This window comes from Cololabis saira, chromosome 8, assembly GCF_033807715.1.
Source record: "Cololabis saira isolate AMF1-May2022 chromosome 8, fColSai1.1, whole genome shotgun sequence".
NCBI lineage: Eukaryota > Metazoa > Chordata > Actinopteri > Beloniformes > Belonidae > Cololabis > Cololabis saira.
In genome coordinates, this window is record NC_084594.1 from 6,985,376 (window position 1) to 7,008,160 (window position 22,785).

The 22,785-nt window shown below is 42.9% G+C and overlaps 2 protein-coding genes across 2 annotated transcripts in view; both read right to left on the minus strand.

Annotated features, from left to right (window-relative positions):
- LOC133449097 (protein MTSS 1-like) overlaps nucleotides 1-9,697 on the minus strand; it is a 94,738-nt gene extending 85,041 nt beyond the window's left edge. Inside the window, exon 1 of the mRNA XM_061728230.1 lies at nucleotides 9,177-9,697. Coding sequence (XP_061584214.1) covers nucleotides 9,177-9,248 — 72 coding nt within the window. The 5' untranslated portion in view covers nucleotides 9,249-9,697. The remainder of the gene's footprint in view (nucleotides 1-9,176) is intronic.
- An 8,671-nt stretch (nucleotides 9,698-18,368) lies between these two features.
- LOC133449248 (nuclear factor 7, ovary-like) lies at nucleotides 18,369-20,200 on the minus strand. The gene has a single exon (XM_061728379.1). The coding sequence runs from the start codon at nucleotides 20,129-20,131 to the stop codon at nucleotides 18,635-18,637; it is 1,497 nt and encodes a 498-aa protein (XP_061584363.1). The 5' UTR covers nucleotides 20,132-20,200; the 3' UTR covers nucleotides 18,369-18,634.
- Between the last annotated feature and the right edge of the window lie 2,585 nt (nucleotides 20,201-22,785).

Genomic DNA, 22,785 nt, shown 5'->3' on the forward strand with positions numbered 1-22,785 from the left:
CGTGCAGGGCTAAAATGGGACGTTTGCGGCTCGAAACCAACGTTTGAGGTTTGAAAATCATACAGAAAAAGACAGATGTGACTTCAGCGATCGTCATCTGAAGATCTTCTGAGGACTGAGTCACCACATGAGGTTTGTCACGTTGATTTCTGAACGCCACACTGGGCTTCAGCGAGGAAACCGCCTCAGGCCGACCCGTCTGGGCCATGTGGCATCAATGAGACGTTCAGGACCGTCGTGGGGCTGTGAAATGCTGACTCAGCAGGCGGCAGGTGAAGAAAACTGCTCGTGTTGGTGATTCAGCGTCCGTCCTGGAGACCTCCGGCCACATCCTGGCCGAGGTCCACCGGCGCTCCGCTGCCGCAGCTTAATTAACCATAATTGTGATTAATGGACCAAAAAGATTTAGGATTCCGTCATAGAAACTGGCTGAGAAAGTAGCACGCAGCCGTACATGCAGAACTCTTTTTATTGATATGAATGTATTCCTTTGAATTCTGTAGAAGCAAACTGAGGCCCCGTTTACACGGAGCAAAAACGGTGGTGTTTTCATGCGTTTTGGCCGTTCGTTTACACGAAAACGAAGCTCAAAGTCACCAAAAACGATCATTTCTGAAAACTCCGGCCAAAGTGGAGATTTTCAAAACTCCGTCTTCACGTTTGCTTGTAAATGGAGGGAAACGGACATTTAGGCTTCAGAACGTCACATTATGAGACAGAAACGTCACCAGCGTCATGTGTGCGACCTGTGTTTACAATTTGTTTGGCCACCGTCAATATTTTCTTGTATTTTACCTGTTATATATTCTAAAGTCACACTTAAAAGTAACTCCACTTCTCTGTGACTCCAAACGAAAGACTCTCGTTCCGTCTTGGAAGTAACTGGCAGTCCAGGCTGATTTACGGTTCTGCGTTACACCAACACAGAGCCTACGGCGTAGGGTACGCGGCGACGCGCACCGTACGTAGGCTACGCCGGCGATTTAACGCGGAACCATATTATTCAGGCTTCACACGTGTCATTTGTTGACGTTTTTTTCCAGGACTCTGATTGGTTAGCATGACTTTACGCTTCTCGTTACACTGCCCCCTGCAGGTTTGGATGCTCATAGCACCTTAACAGCGTATTTATCCGGGTTTGTGTAAACGAGGATATTTTTCAAAACGTAGAGGGGGAAATATCGTTTTTTGTAAATACCCGGCTATGTGTAAACGTGGCCTGAGTCTCGTAAATAAAGCACGAGACGCTCCGGATAAAGGTGTCAGTATGCTTCTGCGTCACACACACGCAGAGCACACGGCGCAGCCGTGACGCCGTCACGAACCGTTCAGACTTCTCCGTCTCTCCATTTGGTCGCGGTGCAGTACCCCCCGCGACCACTAGTTAGCGATCTTTTTCTGAATGGTTTATCCAACTTTTTCCGGTCACAGTGAATCAAAGAGACAAGGACAACTATTGTGCAAAAAACCAAAACAAAAAAAATCTCATATAAACGAAGAAAAGAGCCCTGGAAGTTCACTACTGATTCAAACCGGAAACCGGAAATGCTTCGCTTTCAAACGAACCAATCACAGCCCTCTCGGTCTGCGTGTGGTCTGCGTCTCCTCGACGCGTAGTTACAATTTTCAGGAGGTGCACGTCACTGACGGCGCATGTGACGGCGTGTCCTCTGCGTGTACAAAAACCACACGCCGTAGGCACGGCGTCGTTTTGACGCAGAACCATAATTCAGCCTTAAGTGTGAGTTAGGGCTGGGCGATTTTGGACAAAAATAAAATCCCGATTTTTTTTCTCTGAAAACCCGATTTTCGATTTCGATTTTTTTTGGTAAAACTACAAAAGACAATCGAATAAATTGTTTCAAATATTATTTTTTTTTAACTTTATTAAAATGACAATTACAAATCAAAATGTTTCAAATATTTTATCTTTATTTTTAAAGAAAAATAGCAAACAAATTTCCCTATTGGGAATGAAGTGCAATTGAAAGATACTGTAAATCCTCCTTGAGTTTAGTAAAGTGACAACATTTACAATTTTCTTGACCAAACAAAGATGACTAGACGAGCTCGGTCTGTAATGCAGCCAGTTGCAAAAAAGGAAAATCGATTTTACGATTTTTTGCTTTTTTTAACATCGTCTTGATTAATAAATCCGATTTAGATTTAAAATCGATTCATCGCACAGCCCTAGTGTGAGTGTTTGAATTGGTTCAGTGAATCTGACGAGAGTTTCACAGCCCGTCATTGTATCGCAGTATAAACGATAACGGACGTCCCAGGAGACGACAGCGCTGACAGCTCCGGTTTAAAGAGTAGGACACGTTCAATAACAGCTGATAAACCCGAGAGCATCAATTATAAACGAGCGCTCCACTTAACGAGCCGTCAACAACAGTTAGTCGATATTTTCCAACAGTCAAAAAAGACACTAAAATGGTTTAATTGTCTGATCAGCAAATTTTTGCTTTAAAATGTGACTTCATTAACCACAAAGTCCAAAGTTCTCCCATAACATTTAGTGTGAAAGTGTGTGTGAAATACTGTTCTTTAATTTAGTGTATTTTCTAAAACATGAAGTCTGAAACTCAGAAGGAAAAGCAAACGGATTCTGCCGAGGGCTGCAGGAAATGTTTTGAGGAAGTCCCTCCGCTCCGTTGCCCTGGAGACTTCAGGTGACTCACTTTTTCTTCCGTCTGATAAAAACGACTTGGGCATTTTTTTGCGATGTCGACACCGACCGTGGCCTGTGTTTTTCAAAATCCAGGAGCTTCCAGTTTTTCCGGACGCAGAGTCCAGGGATTTCCTGCCGAGCGGGAGCCCAGATGGGGATGAGGAGGCCAGATCTGTGGATGGTTTCTCCCGGAGGATCCAGCTGACGGCACAGCCGCCCGCGCGGGAGCTGCAGGCCGGCAGGCCGGCGGCCGGGGAACTGAGCTTCCCTTTCATGCTCTTCCTCTCCAGCTGTCGGGGAACTGAACCCGCCGTTTCAGAGACGCTGATGCTGAACCTTTGACACAAGCTTCTGTTTTCTGTGCAATAATCCCAACTACGGATGGACTAAAAAAATGTATCACGATAATTTCTGGCATTTATCCCGATAACGATAAAAATGACGATAAAAAAAATACTAATTCAACTCCACCTTTTTAACTATAAATCTATCACCACATTCAGTCTTTGGAGCCAAAACACTGCTCTAAAAGATACTAAATACTACTAAACGTATTTCTTTCTTTCTTTCTTTCTTTCTTTCTTTCTTGCTCAAATATTTCTTTCTTTCTTTCTTTCTCATATATTTCTTTCTTTCTTTCTTGCTCAAATATTTCTTTCTTTCTTTCTTTCTTTCTCAAATATTTCTTTCTTTCTTTCTTTCTTTCTTTCTTGCTCAAATATTTCTTTCTTTCTTTCTTTCTTTCTTTCTTTCTTGCTCAAATATTTCTTTCCTTCTTTCTTTCTTTCTTTCTTTCTTGCTCATATATTTCTTTCTTTCTTTCTTTCTTTCTTTCTTTCTTTCTTTCTTGCTCAAATATTTCTTTCCTTCTTTCTTTCTTTCTTTCTTTCTTGCTCAAATATTTCTTTCTTTCTTTCTTTCTTTCTTTCTTTCTTTCTTTCTTTCTTTCTTTCTCAAATATTTCTTTCTTTCTTTCTTTCTTTCTTTCTCATATATTTCTTTCTTTCTTTCTTTCTTTCTTTCTTGCTCAAATATTTCTTTCTTTCTTTCTTTCTTTCTTTCTTGCTCATATATTTCTTTCTTTCTTGCTCAAATATTTCTTTCCTTCTTTCTTTCTTTCTTTCTCAAATATTTCTTTCTTTCTTTCTTTCTTTCTTTCTTTCTTGCTCATATATTTCTTTCTTGCTCAAATATTTCTTTCTTTCTTTCTTTCTTTCTTTCTTGCTCAAATATTTCTTTCTTTCTTGCTCAAATATTTCTTTCTTTCTTTCTTTCTTTCTTTCTTGCTCATTTCTGTCTTTCTTTCTTGCTCAAATATTTCTTTCTTTCTTTCTTTCTTTCTTGCTCAAATATTTCTTTCTTTCTTTCTTTCTTTCTTGCTCATATATTTCTTTCTTTCTTGCTCAAATATTTCTTTCTTTCTTTCTTTCTTTCTTTCTTGCTCAAATATTTCTTTCTTTCTTTCTTTCTTTCTTTCTTTCTTTCTTGCTCATATATTTCTTTCTTTCTTGCTCAAATATTTCTTTCCTTCTTTCTTTCTTTCTTTCTCAAATATTTCTTTCTTTCTTTCTTTCTTTCTTTCTTTCTTTCTTTCTTGCTCATATATTTCTTTCTTGCTCAAATATTTCTTTCTTTCTTTCTTTCTTTCTTTCTTGCTCAAATATTTCTTTCTTTCTTGCTCAAATATTTCTTTCTTTCTTTCTTTCTTGCTCAAATATTTCTTTCTTTCTTTCTTTCTTTCTTTCTTTCTTGCTCAAATATTTCTTTCCTTCTTTCTTTCTTTCTTTCTCAAATATTTCTTTCTTTCTTTCTTTCTTGCTCATATATTTCTTTCTTTCTTTCTTTCTTACTTTCTTTCTTGCTCAAATATTTCTTTCTTTCTTGCTCATATATTCCTTTCTTTCTTGCTCAAATATTTCTTTCTTTCTTTCTTTCTTTCTTTCTTTCTTTCTTTCCTTCTTTCTTTCTTTCTTTTAGGCTCCTTCCTTCCTTCCTTCCTTCCTTCCTTCCTTCCTTCCTTCCTTCCTTCCTTCCTTCCTTCCTTCCTTCCTTCCTTCCTTCCTTCCTTCCTTCCTTCCTTCCTTCCTTCCTTCCTTCCTTCCTTCCTTCCTTCCTTCCTTCCTTCCTTCCTTCCTTCCTTCCTTCCTTCCTTCCTTCGGATTTAACGCAGAACCATAAATCAGCTTTACACAAAAACGTCATCAACGGGAATTTATCGTTTTTACCGCGAGATGACAAATTCTTACCGTGGGGACTTTTTTGACGGTATATCGTGAACGGTAAAATATCACCCATTCCTACTCCCAACGCCACCGACGACGGCAGCTGCTAGGGAAACACGACTAGTTCATCTGGCGGCTGATGTTTCTGCAAACCCTCGTCTTCTTCTGGTCTCACTGAAGTTCGTCAGGCTCGTGATTCTCTCGTGTGTTTACGTTTCTGATCTGATCAGCATCCCCGCTCCTTTATTCAGATCTGTATTCCAGTCCTCTCAGCTGCAGAAAGTCACCACCTTGATCCTCAGCTCCATCTCGTGCCAAAGCCCCCCCCCAATCCTAGTGCAGATACACCAGAGGTTGTCGGGATGTAATCTGACGTCAAAACTTACGTCACATACACATGCAGAGCACCATAATCCAAATGGCGTGCTTGTTTCGCTTTGAATGACATGCAGATTTGTTTTGGCTCCATGGATAAGATTTAAATCAAGCTGCTCAAAAATGGTGACAAGATCTGTTATCAATGGGAACAACATGGATTATAAAGACAGATAAATATAAGTAATCGCTAATGTTGGTTCATTCTGGGGTAATAACACAGCGTTTATCGTAGCTTTGTCTGTTTGACATGTCTCAACCACAAGCCGACGTCTTTATTGACCATGTGCACGCAAAGGTTCACAAGTATTGCTGCAAAAAGCTGAAACTGATCAGTGAAATCATTGATGTTCCAGTCAGCACAAACTCTTCTGTAAACACCAGCAGCTCCAGAGCGATTGCTGCTTATTTTGTTGGTTTTTTAAGTAGACGTTACATGAAAAGAGACGGTGCTAACCATGAACATCTGAGAGCAGCGAGGCGCTGACGGACAGACAGACAGCAAAGGGCAGCCTGGTTGACTAACATGAAAGAGCACACAGCTGGTAAAATCCCCCCCATCCCGCCCCGTTAGCCGCTCACATGGCCCACTTCCAGGTTAAAGCTCGGCTCAGTCGTCAGCCAATCAGCATCAGGACTGTCCAGAGTCCCCGCTCAGCTGCTCAGCATCTACACGTCAACGTTCAAACGCAGGGCAACAGTAGTGATTCACACCTGAGACACTGTTCATACTTTCCTCTCAATAAGTATAAGATTAAAAGTATAATGATGGGAAGAAATGGAGAAGATACTTAATTCAAGGACTTTGATGAATTGTTAAGTCCCGCCCTCAAGCACTAATGAGCCAATGACTGCGTTTCCATGCATCAATAACCCTTTTAAAACTCGAATATTGGCAATAACCTGAATTTGCACGGCCATGTAAACACCAATAACCCCTTTGAATAACCAGAATTTGCTCATATTCTGGTTTTTAAAAACCCGAATATGAGCCCTGGGTTACTCCTTTTAAAACCCGAATATTCGGTCATGTAAACGCCAAACAGAATATCCTCATCAAACGGAACATGAATTTGTTCTCTGCTCATGCTCTGTTCACAAGGAATCCTGGTCTTTTGAGTCCAGGAAGTTCTTATAAACACGGAGAAACACAAGACCAGGCCACACTTTTGGAGTGAGGAGGAGACTAATCATTTTATAAATGTAATGAAGGATATGAACATTTACATTTACAAGAAGGTGAGCGAAAAGTTGCGCGAAGCAGCATTTGTTTTGAATTTGGATACAGGAAGAAGAAGCAGAAATTACGGTAATTCCGTCATGACGTTCTCCGTGTGTCGCTGTTTTGATCCAGATATCCTGAATGATTAATTACCATGGAAACGGAATATTCCCAATGTTTCAGTAACCGGAATATTAGCAATTACCCGAATTTTGACTGCATGTAAACGTAGTCAGTGGCTGTTGAGTATAATTAGTACGTTTCAGCTCTATTGACAGGACAATCTGAACGCTCATCGGTTTTAGGGCTTTTACTATGACCCCGTCCACACGTAGCCAGATATCTGCGGATATCTGCTAAACCGGAGATATTTTCCTACGTTTTGACCTGTCATCCACACGAAAACGCAAATAAACGAAGGTTTAAAAAAACTCCGGGCAAAGTGAAGATTTTTGAAAACTCCGTTTATGTAGATGCGTGTAGACACACACAACCGCAGTTTTGTGTTTTCGAACGTCACATTATGCGCCAAAACAACAACAAATCTGCTGCGCCTTTTGTTTACTACAGAACTACAGATGATCCAGCATCTGTTCTCCAAGCTATTTATTAAATAAATGGTCTCTGGTCTTGACCACCGCTTACTGCGTTACACCGACACAGAGGCTACGTCATAGGGTACGCGGCGACGCGCACCCTACAGCGTAGGCTACGGCGTAGGGCTGCGTCGATAACGCGGCAGCTCCGTGGGGAGAAGGAGACGCGCCTGCCGGGGAAGCGGAGCCGCGGAGGTGCAGCTTCCCCGGGAGCCGCAGATTATCTACAGGTTAGAATGCTTATGAATGTGGTCGAAAACGCAGATCTTCGGTTACGTGTGGAAGGGGGTTTTTTTTTAAACGATGTAATGTGGATGCAAATTTTTTTATAAACGGAGGGAGGAAATATTCGGTTTTAAAAATACCCGGCTACGTGTGGACGGGGTCTATATGTCCCAACAAAGTAAAATACCATGACCGGGATACTTGCAATATTAAACCCAGGTATTGCGAGAGCGTGGACAATGGAGTTTGTTTCATTACATTTCCCAACTCCCAACAAAACTAGGTTAAATGTCTGCTTTGGATTAAGCTGCCAGCTTAGTGTGAATAAAGAAATTAACAAAGATTTCTATGTTAGTTTTAAGGTAAATCAAAGCTACAATGGTTTCAACTGTGCTCCTGTGTCCAATTTATCCTCCTCACCAACTCTATATTTTTAGATTATGCATATTTATGTCATATCTGAATGCTCAACACAGACTTGTGAGCCAATGGCTGTTGGGTATAATTAGAATCTGTCGTCTCTACTGACAGGACAATCTGAACTGTCATCTGTTTTATGGCTTAAACTGTATGTCGCCAAAAAAAGTAAAATACCATGAATGGGATATTTGCAATATCAAATCCAGGTATTGTGAGACGATGGAGTTTGTTTCATTACATTTCATAAATCTGAACAAAACTGATCAGGGTAAATCAAAGCTACAATGGTTCCAACTGTGCTGACATATTAAATAGTAATTGTTGATGATATTCACCTGTGATTGTGATGATAGACATTTCCAATTTATCCTCCTTACCAACTCTATATTTTTAGATTATGCATATTTATGTCATATCTAAATGCCAGAGGTGTCAAGTAACAAAGTACAAATACTTCATTACCTTACTTAAGTAGAAATGTTGGTTATCTATACTTCACTGGAGTCATTATTTTTCAGACGACTTTTTACTTTTACTCCTTACATTTTCACGCAATTATCTGTACTTTTTACTACTTACATTTTAAAAACAGCCTCGTTACTCTATTTCATTTGGGCCTTTAATAAAAACTATCCAGTTAAATTGCTCCATCCGGATAGAGTGAATTTGGTTGTGGTTGTTTCAGATGTTCTTGTCCAGTTTTGTTCTTACATCCGTTCCCTCAGATTCCTGCAACTAAACTTGGATGTACATTCCAATAAAGGTTAGGATAAATGATAACATGCCTCTGAAGTTTGACTTTTTGCACCATTACAATACTTATAGGCAACTAGTCATCATATCTCCTGCTCTCTGAAACACATGTTAATGCTCAATAGTACACATATATGCTTCTTTAATATATTTGCATTATACTAAGATGCATTAATTTTCAATGGCTTTTGTCCTTAATGGCTTTTTCCCCCTTACATTACTTTTACTTTTATACTTTAAGTAGTTTTGAAACCAGTACTTTTATACTTTTACTTGAGTAAAAAACTTGAGTTGATACTTCAACTTCTACAGGAGTATTTTTAAACTCTAGTATCTATACTTCTACCTGAGTAATGAATGTGAATACTGAAGACACCTCTGTCGATTTGTGTAAAAAAAAAAAAGTGGTAAAAACATCTTGGGAGGTCAAACAAGTTGTGCGGGTAGCAACAGTAACTAAGGGGGGCGGGGCTTAGGTCAGCGTAATTGATAAGTGAGCATTGCAGGGAATCCCCAATACAAATGAATGGAGCCTCAGAATATACAAATATAACCTTTGTCAATACAGAAACAGCTCATGATGACAAGTATGAAAGAAAAAAAATACAAAAAAAAATTATAAAAATATTACATAACTATAATAACTTTGCAGGAAGTTTTTTTTTTAATTATTGATTGATAAATTTTACCTTCATGTCGTTCATGACGATCTGGAAGAGCCCTCCCAAGGCGCTGCATTCCTTCTCTATACCCGCATCCATTTTTCCACAGGCTCCGGAAAAATCCTCAACCTCACAAGGAGAAAACTTTTTTTCTTTTTTTTTCTTTTTTTTTAAACCTCCCCTCCAAAAAAAACAAAAAAAAATAAAATAAAACTTCCAGACAAGTTTAAAAGTACTCCAGCTGGTGAATGAATGCAGGGGGGAGGTTATTCAGAGGGATTGAGGTGAGTTGGGGGTAAATAAAGCAGAAACAGCCGGGAGGAGGAAACACAGAGATCCAGGTCGGACTGGCTGCTGCAGAATAAACGGCCCCACACGCCGCGCATCGCGCCCCAATCCCGGGGAAGCCCGTCTGCCCGACGGCTGCTGTCCTGCACCGCCGCTCCGGCCCGTTCTGGCCCGTTTGTGTCCGCGGAGAGACGGAGAGAGCGAGGACGGTCCGCGCTGCGCCGGCCGAGTCCCAACCTGCAGGAGCGAAGCAGGGAGCGTCAAGCTGGCGGAGCCGCCAACGCTGCTTCCGGTCCGCCCCTTCAGAGTAAAACAGCTTTTATACTAGGACAGGGGTCGGCAACCCAAAATGTTGAAAGAGCCATATTGGACCAAAAACACAAAAAACAAATATGTCTGGAGCCGCAAAAAATGAAAAGTCTTGTATAAGCCTTAGAATTAAGGCAACACATGCTGCAACACATTTCGAGAAAAAAGTCGAAATGTCAAGATTAATGTTGAAGTACAATCTTGAGAAAAAAGTCGAAATGTCAAGAAAAAAGTCAAAATGTCGAGAAAAAAGTCGAAATGTCGAGAAAAAAGTCGAAATGTCGAGATTAATGTTGAAGTACAATCTTGAGAAAAGAGTCGAAATGTTGAGAAAAAAGTCGAAAGTTCAAGAAAAAAGTTGAAATGTCGAGATTAATGTTGGAGTACAATCTTGAGAAAAAAGTCAAAATGTCAAGATTTGGAGTACAATCTTGAGAAAAAAGTTCAAATGTCGAGAAAAAAGTCGAAATGTCGAGAAAAAGTCGAAATGTCGAGAAAAAAGTAAAAATTTCGAGAAAAAAGTCGAAATGTTGAGATTAATGTTGGAGTACAATCTTGAAAAAAAGTCAATATGTCGAGAAAAAAGTCAAAATGTCGAGAAAAAAGTCAAAATTTCGAGAAAAAAGTCGAAATGTTGAGATTAATGTTGGAGTACAATCTTGAAAAAAAAGTTCAAATGTCGAGGCAAAAGTTGACATTTCGAGAAAAAAGTTGAAATGTCGAGAAAAAAGTCGAAATGTCAAGATTTGGAGTACAATCTTGAGAAAAAAGTTCAAATTTCGAGAAAAAAGTCGAAATGTCGAAATTAATGTTGGAGTACAATCTTGAGAAAAAAGTTAAAAAGTCGAAATGTCAAGAAAAAAGTAGAAATGTTGAGGAAAAAATTCGAAATGTCGAGAAAAAAGTCGAAATGAGGAAAAAAAAAAGGAAAAAAAGAAAAAAGAAGAAAAAAAAGAAAAAAGAAAAAAAAAGAAGAAAAAAAGGACAAAAAAGGTCAAACATTTTTGAAAAAGCTCCAGGAGCCACTAGGGCGGCGCTAAAGAGCTGCATGTGGCTCTAGAGCCGCGGGTTGCCGATCGCTGCACTAGTACCTACTCAGCGCCTCCACTCGTCTCGTCCTCGTTTGTTTTTAAACACCCAGATGAGAAGTAGGAGGTTGGAGTGAAGCTGCTGTGACGTATTTGATTGTGTGATCTAAACAGAGAAGACAACAACACTAAAGATGTAGAACATGGAGGAGATCACCCGTTTCAAATTCTATCAGTCCACTGAGTAGGAATTTATCTTGTGTAATCAGAGCCTTGAATGGTGTGAGTAGATGGGATACTGTCTACCCGCTAGATTTTTGTCATTATTCTTTGGGTTGATAATGACTTTCTCTTCGGGTTCAGGGTTTAGGTTTAGGTTAAGGTTAGGTTTAGGGTGAGGGTTAGGGTGTGTGTAGGTGAGGTATGATGACTCTGAAATGTGTAGTTGAGCGTAGAATGGTGACAAAACATCTACTGAGCCTAAGTTTCGTTTTCAATAGCAGTAGCTGGGTTAAAATACATAGAGAAAGCCATTCTCTATTCATTCTTGCAAAGCCCCAGTTTGTCATTTTTTAAAATTATTTTATTATTGTTGTTGAATTTTGGATATACGCATAGAAGTCAAACAGGAAGGTAAATTAGAGGGACAAGGAGTATGAATAAATAAGTTTTGCTTCTTCATACCCTTTTTCAGAGAATTTCAATGTCATATCTGAAGGTATAAATACTTACAAGTTTATTCAAATGGAAATGTTGTTTATGTTATTTTTATATTTTGTACAAATTTATATATGAACATATATTGCGACGATAAGCTAATACTGGTGGGGATTGTTCTTTTGTAAATACTGTTTACCAATCACTTTTGTGGTAATTGTCTGAAATAAATTCAATCATGCATCCCTTTATTGATATATATATATATATATATATATATATATATGTATATGTATATATATATATATATATATATATATATATATATATATATATATATATATATATATATATATATATATGTATGTATATGTATATATATATATATATATATATATATATATATATATATATATATATATATATATATATATATATATATATATATATATATATAAATTTGCAGTAAGCGTTATAACAGTAGGAAGCGTAAAAAACATACATCAACAAAACCAATGAAAATAAAAATATTTATAAAACCAGTAAATAAAGAGAGATGGATATGTCTAGATACTGTGTAAGTCTTACACCTCATAAAACTACTTATCATAAAGTTCAATTCATCCCTATTTCTTAGGGATTGTATATATGATTTAAATTCGGGTGTGTTGAAGTAGGTTTGCCTTCACGTCACTTCCAAGTTCCAAGTTGATATTTCAACTGTAAAACTCCCCAAAGTCCAAATTCCAACTCAGAAATTAGTTAAGAAATAAAGTTCAGTTCAATTCAGTTGATTGGATTTTTTTATTTTACAGTATATTCGTGGAAGGGAAATTGTTTGTAATGTTATCAATGAATTGTAGTTATGATAATAAATCAACTACACAGACACATATACACAAAAACAGCTGTACTATTTGTATGTGTAGTTTGGATAAACTTGAAGTTGTAAGGATTAAAACAACTCTAAATGAACGTGTACTTTGCTGGGACTCTTATTCCTAAAGGGCATCACTTCCTGCCGGGGCAGCGCAGCGGCGCTTGACGTCACCGTGGCCTGTGAATGGGGAAGGTTTGTTTTGTGTTGGAGACGCGGCAGTTCGGGGGGGGCGGGGCAACAACGCTAAAAAAGTCAGAGAAGAAGACGTTACATAGCCATACTTTGATTTTTAGTTTTAGTTTAGTTTTATCTAGTTTGATAGGGGGATTAATTGCAACAGAAAATGCATTAGCAGAAGAAATGTGTAGTGACCTGTGATGGTGACCCTTCCGACCCCTGACTCCAGCCCATAATGAGTTTACAGGCTGCATGAGACCCCGTGACCTTGAATAGGCTTATTATGGTATGGAAAATGGATGGTAATGTGGAAAATAAAGTTCAATTTCTTTCATGAGTAGGATTTGAATGACAAGCAACAGATGAATGCAAAAGATCATGCAAAATTAAGCCAACATAGTGTTGAAATGTGGTGAAAAATGAACTGGACTTTTACTTTGAAATTGCAAAAGCTCCAGTCCTTTCTTTTTCACCCACTCTTTTGTATATTTCCTTGCCAAACATGAACCCATTTGAGCCAATTATTAGCTGCAGGATGGATTTCTTCTCATCTGACATAAGAATCGACTGAAACATAGTGTGGCGCCTCAACGCATAACCAGTTTTGTGAAACTTTCCTCTTTTAAAGTTATGATTTTTAAACAAATGTCCTCATAAAATTCATTTTTACTGCTTTCATTTTCCTTCCCGCAGCAATAAACACATATAATGTCCTTATATTTGCATAATACTACATGAAACTGAGTGTTTGTCCTACCCTGATGTTTATTAGCCCTATAAATATTATTCATCCTGAATCACAGGATTTTTCTCACGATAATATTCCCTCGTAAGGGAATTATCTTCATCGATCTCCCACCGAGTCCACGTCCAACGCCAGATTACGCAGCAACCAGCAGATAAATGTAAAACATTGACTTAGTCTCATTGAAGATTTCCCTGAGTTCCCCCGGCAACAAGCTGAGTCACAGCTACAGCGGCCTCCCCCCCATCCAGCCTGGTTGCCACGGCGACGGGCACAGTGGTGCATGCTCTTGTTTGCATAAAGTGTGTGTTATGCTGAATCACCGAATCGCCTCCTGCTAAACACGAGTGGGGTTTCCATGGAGACCAAATGTCTGTGCAGAGGGAACATTTTAAAGATAACGAATGTCCTGTTTTAGGTTTAGATCTGATACATTTTAGCTTTTTTTTTGACTGTTTACATCTGAAATGCATCATCATCAGGTGCTTTTTAAAGTTTTATGCCATTTTTAAAAACATATGCAGAAGAAAATGCAATAATTAGAGGTGGGAGGCTTCAAAGTTTAAGAATAAACAAGTATTCAATGAACTCTGTTCACAAAGGTTTTTATTAATAAAATAAACGTATATCGATATTAATTCCTATACGTGTTTAAATAAATTACTAATCAGATTAAAATGCCACATTATTGGCATATATGGTATACAGTGTGAATAAAGGTTTTAATGATGACCAAGATCCCAAAATGCAACAGAGTATTTTGTAAAGGACCTTTTGATTTATTTTTAGAAACCTAAAACTGACATGTATCAACGTCACAGCGGTATATTGGTAAAAAGAAAATACACATTTTGCCTAATTTTTTAGTCAAACAGTCTTTGTTCGACTACGTTTAAATCCCATTTTTTTTATTTTCGGTTTTAATTTCGGATTATCACACTAACTGGCCGGATTCACTGGTTTTACTGGGAATTTGTGGGAATATTCCTTTTTTCCACCGAAGCAACGGCGCCCTCTGCTGACCAGAAATGGAACTGCAGCTGAAAGATATCTGGAGGGCGCCGCTTGTTTTTTGTGCTATTAATGCTGTTATTATATTACTTGTGGATCTTTTTAAAATATAATTCTAATGTTTTAATAATTGAATATCATATCAGTAAATAAGAGTCAGTGATTTCTCGGTTTAGAGCTGTAGAGGTCTCCCAGACTCACTGCTTTAGTTACATAAAGCAGCTCCAATCCTCTTTTTTAATATTTAAGAAAATGAACCCAGAGCTCTATAAACTGACACTAAGACAGTATTCTTAGCCAGCCAGTGACTTATGTGATTTTCTGGATGGAGGCCAATGACAAAGCCTCTCTTTGTGAAATAACAGCTGGGGATAATCTTTTTCATCGTCGTCTTTTCTTTTTTTTTCATGATCAAAACATGCCCCTTGAAAATAAAAATATTCATATGACTGAGCCACAAAAATGTCTCCTGACGCTTCCACATCCCACTTGGTGCCTCACAGTCACACTGTGGTATCCGTCATGGGACCGGCTGGCCCGGGAGGAGTGAACACGACCTCCCACGAGGGTTAAAGAGGCTCAAATTAACGTCTACTTGATTCATTAAACACATAAACATGTTGGCTGGTAAACACGGTGGCTTGGTGGTCTGTTGCCTCCCAGGAAGACGGTTCCTGGTTCCTGGTTCCTGGTGAGTGTGGGGTTTGCATGTTCCCCCCATGGGTTCCCCGGCTTCCTCCCACAGTCCAAAAACTTTATACAAAACTTTTTGCTTCATTATTAACAGGTTCTGATCAACAGTCCAGCTGTCACTCAACTGATCAAAAATCAATCAATTCATGAGCCAATGAGGCACCATCAGTACTTCAACTCATGTTTTATATCCTGAATAAGAAATTCCACTATTAATTGTTATTATAATTAATATTTGTTATGATAATTACTATTACAATATAATAATAAATAATAAAAATAATAATTAGTAATTCCAATATTAATTGAATTGAAATTTTGTTTTAATATACAGGACTGTCTCAGAAAATTAGAATATTGTGATTTTCTGTAATGCAATTACAAAAACAAAGATGTCATACATTCTGGATTCATTACAAATCAACTGAAATATTGCAAGTCTTTTATTATTTTAATATTGCTGATCATGGTTTACAGCTTAAGAAAACTCAAATATCCTATCTCAAAAAATTAGAATATTCTGGGAATCTTAATCTTAAACTGTAAGCCATAATCAGCAATATTAAAATTATAAAAGGCTTGCAATATTTCAGTTGATTTGTAATGAATCCAGAATGTATGACATTTTTGTTTTTTTTAATTGCATTACAGAAAATAAAGAACTTTATCACAATATTCTAATTTTCTGAGACAGTCCTGTATATAATCATTCTTGTTTTCTTGTATTTAGATTGAAACGTGTTAAAATGTTTGTAAAACCTAAAGAAAAGAAAAATACACGAATAAAAATAAAGATTTGAACTATTTATTTAATTTAACCCCATAATGAGTTTCTTAGACCTCTGTTCCACGCGCATCATAAAAAATTAAAAATATAAACTGTATGTTATAATTAGAAACTGTTAACTGTTTTGGGTTTTTGTTTTATTTTAGTTTAGAATAAACACTTCAAATGTAAAAATGTCACAAATTAAAGGGTGTAAAAGGGAATAAAGGGTTCTTAGAATTAAATTAAAATATTTGGTACTTCCTGCACGCTGATGAAATCACACCACAAGGGCAGAATGGTGCTTAAAATAAATAAAGAAAACAACAACAAACCAGCAAAACACCTCAACATGTCAAGTGTCCACGCCACAGCTCCGCCCACCGCCACTGTCACGACACGAACCGCCCCGAAGAGCAACACAGAACTTTTGCTGTGTTTGTTTTTAGTTTTTTTTTATTAAACACTTGAATATTGTCCAAATCTTTGAGACATATAAAACATATAAAACAGTCTGTAGATTTATAAGGCACACAACACATCCTGCATCACTGTAAGAGTGCAGCAGTAAATGTAACAGATACGTTGTAAAGGAAGGACATAAACAAAAGCAAAACAATTCACAAACAACTACATTTAAAATAAATAAATAAATACAAATATAATAATAAAATATGAGAAAAACGGTGAGAAGCAGGGGCATTAGTCATTTTCAAATATCTTAATATCTATATACTGTAGGTGTTAAGGAGTTGTTGAACATGTTTGTTTTTTATCAGTCTTAAAGGTATAGTCTGTAATCGTATTCAAAAACATTTATTGTTATACTGGGTGAAATGGTCCTTCCATCCTGAGAGTAGCCAGTGAATAATGTGTTCAGAAAAAGGAAAGAAAAAAATCCGACCTCTCTGACAGCTTTAATCCTGTAAAAACTCTGACCAATCTGTTTTTTGCACACCGAATGGCACGGATTGGTCAGAGGACCAGAGGATTGGCAGGGGGGAAAGAACCAATCAGATGCCTGCATTTTAAGTCCCGCCCACGCCCCCCTCGGTCCCATGCGCGCACTCGTCACGTTGAAAATCTTGCCGGAAAACTTCACACACTCGCGTCGCGTGGCGCAGAAAACAAGAAAACGCAGCCAAAAATACCACCTCCAGCGTTACTTGTAATGGTTTGCCCTGCTAAAAAGGCTAAAAAAGACAGCGCCGGTGTGGGTGGCGGTGCGCTGCGGTGCTGTGCAGGCTCTGGAGCCACGGCTGCGCCGTAGGGTACGGCGTAGGGTACGGCGTAGGGTACGCGGCGACGCGCACCATTCTGCATTGGTGTAACGCGGAAGCATAAATCAGCCTTCAGTGTGTCTCTGTCTGCTGTTCTGAACTTCTCTGTTGTGCTCATTTTGCTGGGACGTCGGTCCCTCCGCCGAGACACAACTTTTGCGGTATGCGTTCATTGTTGTGTCTAAAAATGATGCGCAGTGCCCACCCAATCCGAAACGGTACAGATATTCTGTGATATTTTTTTATAAATATAAATCTGCTGCTAATCCAAGACACGAGAACACACATGGAGGCGCATGTCGAGCACTGGAAATCTGAAAAAAAAAAAACAGAAAAAACAAAACAGGCACGAAACCGAAACGGAACCGGCCAAAACACGAGCAGCAACCGCCTCAAGTCTCAAGATCCAATCACAATCTAAGCTACAGCTAAACTACAGAGCCAGCATGCAGGTGAACGGGCCGATGTATGTGTCTGTGTGGCTATGTTCATGTGTGTATGTGTGTGTGTGTATATGTGTGTGTGTGTGTGTGTGTGTGTGTGTGTGTGTGTGTGTGTGTGTGTGTGTGTGTCTGTAATAACCCTATCAAAGCTCCACCTGAAGTGTATCTATAGTGGGGGAGGGGGGGGGGGGGGGGGGGGCAACCCCGCCACCCGCGAGACCAGAGGCCGACAAGGAACAACCCGGAACCCAGGCCACCGGCCACCCCACAGAGGGCGAGAAGAGGGAGGGAGGCAACCCACCGCCAGCGATGCCCACGCTCCCCCGCCGGCCATCCCGCCGGCCATCCCGGTGCCGTCGGAGCCCCCACGCGGAAGGGGGAATGGCCCAACATCCATTCATACTGACGACATAAGACATAGACACCTGAGAATGACTCCACCCCGCTGCCGCGCCCAACCCGCGCCCGCCCGCGCCCGCCATCGCACCCCCGGACCCAGCCCCACCCCCCCAGCGGACATGCCAAGGCCCCGGAGTCCCCACAGACGCAGGGGCATGTGGCCCCCGCCCAGCGACGGCGGACCAAGGCAGCAATGCCCCCCCAGTGCAAACAGCCACCCCCCACCCAGGCAGAGCCGGGCCCTCTGAGCGGGACCCCCACGCCCACAGCCCAGCCCCCCCCCGGAATGGACCGGAGACGGCACGGCCCCCGACCCGGGCCACGGCCCCCCACCCGGGCCACCCCAGTCACCCCCCCCAACACCATGAGGTAACCCCCCCCATAGACCCGCAAGGCCCCCCCCAGTCAGGGACAGGGCCCCACGGCGACGACCCGCACACCCTCCACCCACCAGAGGTCCGCACCCCGGCCCCCAAGCCGACCCCCAACCTCAAGGGCTACAGGATCGCCACCTCCCCGCCCTCACTAGGTAATAAAGCCTATAATCGGGGACCAGAGAGAATGCCCCCATGTCCATGTTAATGTATTGGATACCTGGTAGATTCATTGAAACAAACTAACTTAATTTAAGTTATACCCTCTTAATAATAGGATAATTCAGCAGGATAATTAACAGGTTTGTTGAGAAGATTTTTGGAGGCAGACCTATGTACCATATCACCGTAATATAGACGTGTCAGTCTACAACATTTGGTTCCTTTAGGAAGAAAATGGGATTTTTAGATGCCAACTAATAAAAGAAACCTTCCTCAGACTTGTTCCTCACCATCATCATCATCATCATCATCATCATCCTCATCATCATCGTCCCCATGACAACCATCATCACCACATCCCTCCTCCTCAGTAACCGCCTCGCCGTCATCAAACACTTGCGGTAGTATCTTCAGCGGGACTTCGCTCCCCGTGTAGAAGACCGGAAACAGCTTCCCAGGATGCACCTGTGTGGTGGTGTGGATGCAGGTCCGGGTCTCGGCGTCCCAGAAGGACAGCGTCCCCCCGTCCAGGTCCAGCCGGACGCCGACGGCCCGCAGTGCCGAGCCGAGCCGCAGGCAGCGGGGCTCTGTTGGGGAAAGCAGGACGTATGTCCCCCTGGAGAAGCACACCGCCCAGAGTCCAGTCCTCAGGTCGGCCCGGCCCTTCCTCCTGAAGCTCTCCGTCGCCACGCCAACGAACCAGGCCCTGCCGGCGCCGACGTCCACCACCCAGCCGTGGCGGCCCGAGTCAAAGCCCTCAGCGGCCAGGACCACGCCCTGGCACTCGAAGCGCTCCGGGTTCCCTGGCAGCGCCCGCTTCTCGCTGCGCCTCACGCCGGTCAGGTCGTCGGACAGGACCAGGCCCGGCTCGGCCGAGTTGGGGTCCAGAATCACGGGGGTCCGGGACACCGTGTCCCTCATTCGGTTCCAGATGTTGAAGCCCAGGTTGCCCAGTTGTCTGGCCTCGTCGATCAGAGCTCCCGGGTCCAGCGCCGGAGGCTCCGGCAGGCGGCGCCGTCGGACTCCCTCTGCTGCCGCCTCGTACCCCCGCAGCAGAACCACATCCCGGGCCCGCAAAACCTCCTCCGTGGCCCGGATCACCTCCGAGAGCGAAGCCATCTCGTCCGCCAGAGCCTGGACCTTCCGGGCCAGAACCCGACTCTTCTGCTCCTCTTCATCCCTCAGAGCTGTGAGCCGGGCCTCCTCCTCCTCCTGCAGGAACCGGTGCAGCTTCTCAAACTGGGTCCTGATCTGCCGCTCTGTGCGCTGGACCTGGGCCCGGATGTGCGCCGCGGTCCGGTCCAAGTTCCCCCGGACCTGCTTGTGCAGCTCCAGCTTCTCCCGGACCGGTGCCAGAACCTCCTCCAGCGCCTCCCGGCGACCCCGCGCCGCCTCGTCCACGGGCCTGAACCGGTGGTTCTGGTGCGCGTCCGAGTCCCGGCAGACCAGGCACACGGGTTCTCGGTGGTCCCGGCAGAACAGCTTCAGCCTCTCACCATGCAGGCTGCAGAGGTCGGCCGACCCGGCGGCAGAGGCCCGGTCCCTCTCCAGCAGGAAGGCCGTGCACGTGTTCTTCAGCGCCAGGTTGCAGGGCGGGTCCCGGGTCCCGGCGGCCCGCTTGCAGACGGGGCACTCGGGCACGTCCTTCCCCCGCCACCACCTCTGCAGGCAGCTCCGGCAGAAGCTGTGGCTGCAGGGCAGGAAGACCGGGTCGCTGAAGACGTCCCGGCAAACGGGGCAGGACAGCTCCTCCTCCAGCACCGACGCCATCTTGCCACGCAGGAAGTCAGAGGAGGAAGTCAGGGCTCGCTTCTCCCTGAGAGGAACGGCGGCCCGGTTCGGGGGGAAAAGCTCAGGCCCGAAGGTTGAAGTCGGTGCCAAGTCTCCTGCAGACGGGTTTAGAGGCTCCTCTCTGGGTTTCCGGGGCGTCCGCTCCGCTCAGGACTCACTTCTGCTTTCCGACTGGAGTCACGTGACCCGTGACGTACGTGGAGGGGGGGAGGGGCGCCGCGGCGTCCACTGTGTCACTCTTTAAATCAGAGAAATGTTTCTGTGTAGTTTCACTTCCGCTTTTTTGGTGGTCTCCATGACAACCGTACTGGAGAAATTTGCGTGTTAAGTTCCTGCTTGAGTTTCCTTCCTTCATCTGTAGGAAGATGCTCCTGTAGTTTTTTGTGCTGGCCCAGCCTTCTCTTCTCTTTTTTCTCTTTTGTACATGCTGCAGCATCCTCTGCCGGTGGCGAAGAGCATCTCTGAATGCACAACACCGGATCCTGCAGTGTGGGAGTGAGGGGGGCAGGGTAACGGCCCCTTTTTGGGCGGGGGAGAAGGTTCGTCCCTCAAGACTCCTCTCCCTGGCCCTGCCCCTTTTCAACCTTTCCCTGACCCTGCACCCCAACCTGGGACTTGCTGATTGGGCCGGAGCTTCGGGAGCTGCGTGCTGGCCTGCGGTCCCCACCCCTGGTCATCCCGTTGCTGCTTCCACCTGCCTGCTGTGTGCTGCTGACGTCCCCGACCCCCAGTCTGGCCCTCGGCAGGAGGGTCCCCCCTTATGATCCTGGTCCTGCTCAAGGTTTCAAGGAAACATTGTGGAAGTGTCACAAATCTGTCTGTCCTTTTCTATCTGTTTGCTTAATTTGTCACCACTGTGATACAGTCTGAATTCTATGATAATGTCCTAGAACTTAATTTATGTGGAAAGATAATTTGGGGTAGCTATTTATAATTTCTTTTTTTCTGTTTAACATACTCATACATGTTTGTGTTAGGTGGCTGGAATAACAACTCTAACGCCAGCCAGTTCAAGGACATCTTTGGAAGGCTGATGGCCCGGTGTGGGGTTGTTAAACCAAGCAGCAGAGGAAATGTCACGGAGTCCCTATCAGCCTCTGCTGCCCAGTCCTACCAGATTGACACATCTGTCAATGACCTGTCAGCCATGTCAGACATGTCCTCTGGTGAAGAAGTCCAAGAGCTTCCATCTCCGTTCGCCGACATTCCTGCCCTTGTTCACGACCACAGCTCCTTCCCACTCGCTTTCATGGTCTTGTGGACAATGCTCTTGTGTACATTTCAGTTAGAGGTTGACCAGTAGTGGATTTTTCCTTTAACAGTTAATGCCAAAAGTCAAAATCTAGGGGAAATCAATGGCCGATTAATCAGACGATAGTCCAAAAAAAAAAAGTCCACCTAATTCACCATGCTCATTAATTATTATAAGTTTTTATACTATTAACCAATCTACCCCTAATTTCATGATTTGTTGTGCGATGGATTTTAAAGAAGCTGTCCTGTGAGGTCTGTCATGCCAGCCTGGTGACGGATGCTGCATCTGCCAGCAAGGGCTTCCATCTGCTGACCCTGAAAAAAAATTGTCTCATTCTCATCCCATCTGAAGGTCAGAGAAGGTCGTCAGGGCAGCAGAGTGAAGGTCGTCAGGGCAGCAGAGTGAAGGTCGTCAGGGCAGCAGAGTGAAGGTCGTCAGGGCAGCAGAGTGAAGGTCGTCAGGGCAGCAAAGTGGGTCCTTGGCCAGGCATCAGTCAGGAGATCCAAGCCCATCTGATAGAGTCCTCTACATCAGTGATTCTTAACCAAACTTGGGCCGCGAGCGCCACCTAGAGGGCCGCATAAAAATTCTGTTTTGTACGTGTGGGCCGCGAGGGACGTGGGACTGCATAGCAACTCCCGACCAAATGAGGAGAAGAAGACACTCAGCTAGCTGTACGTGTAATAGTAAGAGAAATGGTGTGTATTTACAGAGAAAATCCTTCATTTTGCACAGAGTAGGTTTAGATCCGCCAGGATCAGGGATCGATTACTTGGGTCTGTGCCGACCAACCGGGCGAGTGAGTGCGGCGTGATAATTTATCCCGACGCGTCCCCGCGGCCGGGGAGGTCGGCTGCCGCTCGGGCGGCGGGCTCCGTCGTTACTGCTGAAGGATGGTAGATGCGTGGGCTGACGTGTTTGCTGGACTGGACTGTTGTTCGGGCTTTCGCAAAAGTATCGGAAAACGCTCCGTGTGTGTAGAAGGCGCCTTTCCACACGGCGTGCCGTGTGTGTGTTTTAAATCCTGAAATAACACAAAACTGAGGGTGCGCCTTTCCACACGGCGTGCCGAATGGTCGTCAAAATACGGTAATTAGCTTGACTGTATATACAGAGATGAGAAGCGTAACAGGTGGAAAGGAAAGTTCAACCCGGAATGGACAGATTCATCCTGGTTCAGTCTTCCCACTGGGAGAAAACCAGTGTCTCATACGTTCAGAGACCGTGGCGTTCAAAGTGCGAAAGTGAAAGGCCACTGAAACAAAACAAAGTTTTTCATCAAACATATCCACTCAAGTCTGAACTGAAGTCACAGAAAAATAAACTGACCATCTTAAAACATCCTGCCCATGTTTGGGTCCAGATACAGCTGTGAAGC